The sequence below is a fragment of the Coturnix japonica genome, chromosome 3, assembly GCF_001577835.2.
Source record: "Coturnix japonica isolate 7356 chromosome 3, Coturnix japonica 2.1, whole genome shotgun sequence".
Lineage (NCBI taxonomy): Eukaryota > Metazoa > Chordata > Aves > Galliformes > Phasianidae > Coturnix > Coturnix japonica.
Window position 1 is genome coordinate 28,758,889 of NC_029518.1, and position 7,874 is coordinate 28,766,762.

The 7,874-nt window shown below is 42.5% G+C and overlaps 1 protein-coding gene across 1 annotated transcript; it reads right to left on the reverse strand.

The window, feature by feature from the left end:
- Positions 1-4,436: 4,436 nt before the first annotated feature.
- NANP (N-acetylneuraminic acid phosphatase) lies at positions 4,437-7,866 on the reverse strand. Its single transcript, XM_015857568.2, has 2 exons — positions 7,656-7,866; positions 4,437-7,527 (listed from the first exon to the last, which is right to left on the reverse strand). Exons 1-2 carry the CDS (start codon positions 7,743-7,745, stop codon positions 6,832-6,834), a joined length of 786 nt encoding a protein of 261 aa, XP_015713054.1. The 5' UTR covers positions 7,746-7,866; the 3' UTR covers positions 4,437-6,831.
- Between the last annotated feature and the right edge of the window lie 8 nt (positions 7,867-7,874).

A 7,874-nucleotide genomic window follows, 5' to 3' on the forward strand; every position in this document is an offset into this window, starting at 1 on the left:
GCTTTCCCTTATGAGCCTAGAATCTTCTGATGGGGTAAGCAATCTTCTTTCCTTCCTTTATAGCACCTTCCTGTCATGCTGGTCCTTCTGCCATCACACTTGTGTTGTCATGCCTTTCCCATTGCATTGATCCATCCAATTGCTACAGGTGGGTTTTGCTAAGGAAAGCAGAGTAAATTAGATGTTTTTTTCAGCTTTATTTCTGGAAAGGTTACTGAGCAGATGTCACTATACCATGTGACTTCCCAGAGTCATTGAGAAGTTCAAAGTTGTTCCCTAAATCTTTCACCTGAAGTGTACGTCTTAGATGATTGCAGCCATAAGTGTCCACATACACCACTACACCTTCAGCCTCTTATTGTATTTTTGCAATACAGCTGATGTGGCAAAATAAACATTTCTGGAAATGTTTACTCCTGGAATATACTGAAAAACTGAATACAAGAAAGGAAGTAACAAAACAAAAGTGTATGAATGCACTAAGTGCATTCAATATGTATTCAAATGTAGTTTAAACTACATGCACAGCTCCTTCCACATTGCCTAATAATATCTTATTTCCAAAATATGAAGAAGTTAGATTTTAAGTGCGATAAAACTTTTCTTGAATACAGTTATAGTAGAAAAGCCCAGTGCTTTGAGCCATTAATACTCCAAATGAACAGAGGTGGGGAAATGGTTGTCACTGTTTTGCTTTCCATACAACATTCGGTTCTTTAGTCAGCTATTCATCAGTGCTGACCTGGAAACTTTGAGGAAAGCAATTCTGATTTGTTATTCTAAACTTACATTATGAACTTTGATATCTATAGGTGACTAACAGAAAACTTTATTTTGTTTTAAGCATGCCTTTTACGCTTCCTTTTAACAAATCAACAAATTTGCTTAGTTAGTTTGATATGAATAGAAATTTCACTGGAGGAAAGGTTATTAAAACAAATGCATCCTAAATGTATGTGCTTGCAGCATGCAGATGCCAAGAAGCCAGTAACAAATGTATGTATTCACATGATCTTGGTGCAACAGCTGCCTCTCTCCTCTGCTGTTTATTATTGAAGTTCTCTGCAAACTTTGTTCCAATTATTTGATACTGCTGTGGTTCAGAAAGAGAAGGACATACAACCAAACAAATTGATGAATTGGATCAGATAGCAAAGGGGGAAGTGGGAGGCAGAAGTCACTTGTAGATGACTTTATAGAAAGGTGCACAGATTTTACTTAAACTCGGGGAGAGCTATGGATCCAAATGGCAATATTAATATATGGTAGTGCAAGCTATAATGCAGACTTTCTTTAGGAAATGTGGCTTGGGTTCCTAAAAGACCTACTCTTCATGTTTTAGCACTATTATTTCACTTAACGTTTTCAAAAATGCATCTTTTCTGGTGTGTGAGAGCCTTCTGCTGAGCAGTCCTCAAACAACTGTTTTCATCAGGTAGAATAAAAAGCTGTAATATGCTATATGAGACAGGCAGCGTGATTATCTGTGTTTAGGTCCCTTGCAACATAGGTGCAAAGTTGCAGTTTTTGCTTTAGACACAGCTGACGTCATCTCTGCATTGTTACACCTCCTGTATGTGCACAGCACGATCTAGAAAGTGAGTTATAATGGAGACAGTCCCATTGCAAGGCTGATAGAAAAGTAAAAGCTGTGCACAAAAGAACTGTATACACTACATACATTAGAGATACATTGCATTTCTATTTTTGTTCACGTGATTTCCAGGTGATGAGTTTTATTAATACAGGTTTTTGTTTAAAAACTCCTCAAGATAGCTTAGAAGCGAAAATAATACTCCTAATGTAGAGCCAGGCTGAAAAAAAGAGATCACTATGTATGTGAGCAGCCAGCACTACTTGGCTCTGTCCTGCATTTTAATGCTGAGAACAACCAGAATGGGATAGTTAGCTAGAGGGCAAATGGATAGATACAAAGAGTGCTGACTTTACACATGCATACAGCCATGGGAGGAGGGACTGGAGCACATACACTGTGAGGTTAAAAACAAAACTGAAGGACTCATATTTATTTTTTTATTGATCACTAGAAGAATTAAGAGTACACTCAGTGCCTACAGGTCTACAGTTATAGTGGTCCATAGCATACACTGCAAACTCCTTCAAGGTAAGAGTATTAGGTACTGTATGTTTGCAGTTTTGTGATGTGCTAAGTCCAGCTGCATTGAAGTCTAGGTGCTGCTGAAGAGTAAAGCTAAAATGTTAGCAGTTTATGACCCTAATTAGTTTTGTGCCCAGCTTAGAAGTGTTTTCTTTCCTCGCTTCTGGCACAATTTATAGACAGGCCTTCTTGGCTACTTTACCAATCAAATGGACGTACTGGCAAGAGACGCATTCCTCCCTTCTTGCCTTTATGCTTACTTCTGAAAAGAGTGATCTTGTTCAGCCATGCGCTTCATGTTAAGCACTTTGTTTACCATCCCCAGACAATTCTCATCAAAATCAGCCTTTGGTACTTTGCCCTCTGCCAACTCTGCCCTCAGCCCTGGCTTTACCTGCATGAATAGTCACGTAGGACTAGGGACAGATTGTGTTTAAATATTTAGATAAGAAGCAGTTATAAAGTGATGACTGCTCTATATCTGGCACGTTCTTTAGATACGGGAGAATGGTGTATTGCCACGCATAATGCTGCCCAGAACAATCTCTTGGAAATTGCAGTACTATGTGAGACCTCAACAGGCTTTGAATCGTGTGCCTGATACTGAAGATGGTCATTTTTGAAGACAGAGTTATTCCATTTCAGCTCTGACTGAATCAAAATTTCATATTCATACAGTTACATTTAATAAATAAGTCTGTTTGACGCCATCATCCAGATATGATTATAACGTAAAGATATTTGGGGAATATAAGTAATCGCAGAGGTCAGCTGATCTACTCTGTGTTCTTGAAGTCCCTGTCTGAATGACTGGAAGAGGTTCTAATGGTAATCCCATATTATATGTATTTATACTGGGTGATAGGAAACAATGCCATAAATCACCTGTCTTAATGTAAAATATAGAATACAAGCATATGTATAAATCTTGAGACACTGTGTCTGGTAGCAGAGGAAGAATGGTGTATTTAGGCTCCTACAACTTGACTATCCAAACTTATGTCATAACTCTTGGGGAATCTGACAATATTTATTCTGCTTAGATAGACACATTTTTCTTTCTTAGATTTTAGTGTTGTTTTAAAGCAGTTACAGTGCTTCCAATTATAGTGCTATGACTGATCAAACTTCTTGTCTATTATTGGCATTTCCAGGTAACAAGAGCTTCACAGGAAAAAGACAAATGGAACAGTTTCAGGGTATCTGATGCATAGGAAGCTGCGTGTTGTCTTTATTTCAGGAAGTCATAGAATATCCTGGATAGGAAGAGAACTGCAGTGATCATAGTCCACCACTTTGCTCCGCACAGCACTTTCCAAAGTCCAAGCCCTATGTCTGATAGCATTGCCCAAATATTCCTACAACTATATCAGCTCAGGGCTGTAGCCACTACCCTTGGCAGCCTGTTCCAGTGCTGACCACTGTCTGGTGCAGCACCTTTCCTTAAGTCTGGCTGCCCACCCCCGACACAGCTCCATGCTGTTCCCTCGGGCCCTGTTGCTGCCCTCTGCTCCCTGTGAGGAGCTGCAGCTGCCATGAAGCCTCCCCTCAGCTCCTCTGCTCTGAACCTCAGCTGCTCCTCATGCATTTTGCCTTGTCAGCCTTTCTCTATCTTCAGAGCCCTCCTTTGGGCACTCTCTAGTAGTATTCTGTCCATCTTATATTTTCACTGGTGAAAGCATAAAAGAGATCTGGTCCAAAACCAGAGCCCTGCAGAAGCCTACTAGTAACCAGCCATCAGACAGACATAACACTATTTACTATTGGCCCAACCAGACACCCAGTTGTTCATCTGGGCGATGGCATTATGTTTTTGTTTAGTTTTACGCTGGACATTTTATCTAGATGGACACTGTGAAAAGTAGCTGCAAAATCTTTCCTGAAATCTGAAGAGATTATACCTTAGTAAACAAGGTGGGGAATTTTGCTATAAAAGGAGATTAAATTTGTTGGGTCACTTTGATGAACTCTAATTTTGTGCTGAAGTTTTTCTGATGCTGCTACTATGCACCTTAGCACCTTACATATACAAAGGCCCCCAAACAAGAATGGAGACCGAAGGACATGCAGGTCCTGTGGTGCTTCATGCATCTGGCAGAGCTATGTGCCTTCTTGGCAATTCCTAACCAGTGTTAGGAATTCACTGTGGTCTACACAGTCAGGCCAAGAAGTTTCCAAAATACAGAATTACTGCTTCAACCTTTGCAATGATGAGAACTACACATATTCAACGTATCTAAATATCAGGGTCATGAATTTGAAGCAGATTCTGTACTATTAGAAAAACAGTTACAATAAGACAGAGTGCTAAACAAAATGTTTTATAAACAAAATACCTTTATTAGACTGGTACATGGGTTGTCTTAAATACAGTTGGCATTAGACTGTTGTTACAGTTTAAAGTCAGTGTTACTGAAGTTTAACCTCAGGAGATATTTATCTGAGAAAATGTGATTTAAAAACAAATAGATTTTCTTCTTCCTCTTTATTTAGTGTGTTTTGGTAGCATAATTTAAACTAGACAACTTACCTAATAGAGCATATCACTAAGCAAAACCAGACCTTAACTGAAACTGAATACAGACAATTTTATTCATCTATTTTTTTTACTCGATTTGAAAATTATTCCACTATTACATGTATTTTTCCATTAATAAAACTATTTTTCACTTGGTTTTCTGTAACAGCTCCATCAAGGAAAACCATTTGAGTATTTAGATATTCCAGATACCTAATCCAGTTTTTTGGGTAACTGCTTCTAAGAAGATGCCTGATAGAAAAATACCTTGTATCTTTTCTTCTTCTTGTATAGCAGCATCATTATAGCGTTGCCCTAACTGGAAGCTGATAGTCACATCCAGCCTGGTACAGTACTCACAATGGAAATGAAATATATTCAGGTGTGGCCTCTACAGACCACACTATCCCCTGAGTGTTCAGTTACAGCATTTTCTTCATAGATAATAAATGTAAGAAAATAACTGGCTAAAACCAAGTGCAAAACAAAGAACAGATTCATATAATAAGAGACCTTCTAAACAAGAAACAGGATCAGCATCCTATTTCAGAATGATTCAACAGCAAGAGAATGCAAGCCTCAACTTACATTAAAAAAAGGTAACCAGGTAAATAAATACCCTTCAATCCCACAGACAGAACTGTGAATTACTATTATCTGCTATTTTACATTACAGCTAGGTCAGAAACCTCAATCTGACACAAGTTCTTTCAGCCTGATGCTATGCAAGCAGTGCAGTTAAACTGCTTCGCTTCTATTGCGGGGTACTGTTGTAAACAAAGTTCCTCTGAACAGAATCCATGATACTGCGTGAAACTTCCTTAATTGTACCTTTGTTTACGTGAATTTCAATTGATACACTTCTTCTATACATTTCTTGCGCACGCTCACCCAAAATTCTCTTATTTCTTTTGTAGTAAGTATATGAAATAAAACAAATTTAAAGTAAGATAATAATCTGGGACAGAGAAATCGTGGTGTTTCAGAGGGCCATCTCAGCAACTTTTAGTTTCAAGTGTTCCACCAAATGCATGTACACGTTAAGAAACTATACATAGCGCTGCAATTACATAGGACACCATCTTCCACATTTTCCATTTTCATGGAAAAGTGTTAAGAAAGCCATTTACAAACAACTAACATCTTCTCCAGAGCACATCACATGAGACACATGTGGAAATGGGAGTAAGGAGGGATGAACAGCAGTGCCATTCAGTCAAAAACAGCACTGATCCTGCACAGCTGAATCTGAGCGGTCACACACCTGAGCAAGAGCAAAAACAGTTTCTCCAATGAGTCTGATCAAAATTCCCTAATAAAATCAGACAGAACAATAATATGAACTGCCAAAGAAGTTACAGTACAGTAAGATGATCACTGTAAATATCCCTGTTGTATCAATGATACAACAAAAATCATGGTCTGATTTACAAGTACACTGCTTATGTGCAGCACCAAGATGATAAAAAGTTAAAACTTATCCATGGAGTTCCTCTGATAAATGGTCCCCTGTACAAATGCAAGTTTGTATGTGCAATGAAGTACTTTTGGCAAGTTACAGATTCCATAAAAGTCACTGCACTAAAACTTGAAAAGGGATCAGAGAAAAATCACTTCCAAGTGGTTGGCTACATAATAAGTTCTATCAATAAATTCAGGTTTTAGGAACAGCAAAATTCACTTCCATTTCTGAGATAAGCTGTAGACGGACTGTGAAGGTCTGCAAATTGCACACTGCTTTCTCACCTTTGTGTTCTTTATGTGCTGCCAGCAAGGTCTGAACTGAAGCTCTCTGCTGAACTTACAGCTCAGCAAAGCAAATAACTGCCACTGAATGACCAAAACATTCTGATTTTCTTTTCCAGTGTAGAAACAAGGGACTTCCATCAGAGACAAACATGCTTTAGCCAGTCAGTCCAAGTAATTTCCAGATACAGGCTGGAACTACTGTTCCAGCACACAAACTGTGCTTGCATCTTTTATATTCCTTATATATTCTTTATATCCTTTCTCTAAGGTCCCTTCCAACCCGCACGAGACTATGATACTATGATGATATTGATCCAATACTCTGTTTTTACCCCGTTTCATTGACAACCACGCTCCACCTGCTGCTTAAAACATAACATACACAAGTTGAAAATCCTAGGGTCAGATCTGTATCAAGAGCACAGGCAGCAGCTCCCTGCAGCCCTCAAGGGGCCTCCGTCCCACCCGCAGCACGGTCAGTTCCTAACTTGGCGTTCACCTTGTGCTCTATCTTCTGCAGCACGGCCGGCAGGTCCAGAACGGAGGCAATGACATAATGAGGCACCGGGGAGGCATCAGCCGGGGCCGCCATCGACTTGTTTAACCACACGGTGGCTCTCAGGCCGGCGTTCAGGCCTCCCTGGATGTCTGTGTCGAGAGAGTCCCCCACCATGACGCACTCTGCCGGCTGCACGCCCAGCAGCTCGCAGCAGTAGTGAAAGATGGACGGCGCGGGCTTCTCCTCCTTCTGCTCGCCTCCCACCACGATGGCGTCGAAGTAGGGCTGGCAGGCACAGGCCTCGATCTTCTCTCGCTGCGTCTGCCGGTCTCCGTTGGTGAGGAGCAGCAGGCGGACGGCTTTGCGCAGCTCGGTCAGCATGTCCCGCGTGTCCTCGGGCAGCGTCAGGTGCCGCAGCCGGGTGGCCTTCCACAAGAAGTAGCACTCTGCGGCCAGGCTGCGGTTGGCTTCACCGCCGACGGTCTCCCGGATCGCCTCCTCCCAGTGCGAGATGCGCAGGTCGGTGATGCACATCTTGGCGGGGTCGTGGCACTCCTTGAGAAGCTTCTCCTGCACTTTGTCGCAGATCCCGCGGGCCTCCCCCTCCCCGTAGTGGTGCTTGGAGCGGAGCGCGTTCACCACCTGCAACACACAGCACAGCACAGCACAGCACAGCACAGCACGGCACGGCACGGCACGGCACAGCACGGCCCGTCCGCACACCGCCGCTCTGCCCCGCCCCGCTCCCTCTCGCTGCCACCCCCGCGTACCTCCTCGATGGCGCAGCGCCCGGCCGCCGCCGTGTCCACCAGCGTGTTGTCCAGGTCGAAGAACACCGCCTTGACGCCGTGCACCCCCATGGTCGCAGCGCGTAGAGCCGTGCGTGGCACACAGCCGAGCCAACACCAAACCCTGTGTCCGCCCCGGCGCTGGGAGGGGCCGCAGTGGGAAGGGAGTTCCGCGGGGCGGGGCCGGGAGCGAAGCCGGGC

What these genes read in the sequence shown, in the direction of transcription:
- NANP (XM_015857568.2), bottom strand. Translation starts at nt 7,745, where the DNA reads ATGGGGGTGCACGGCGTCAAGGCGGTGTTCTTCGACCTGGACAACACG. An exon ending in GGCGCTGCGCCATCGAGGAG is followed by an intron (nt 7,528 to 7,655) that starts GTACGCGGGGGT and finishes TGTGTGTTGCAG; the next exon opens with GTGGTGAACGCGCTCCGCTC.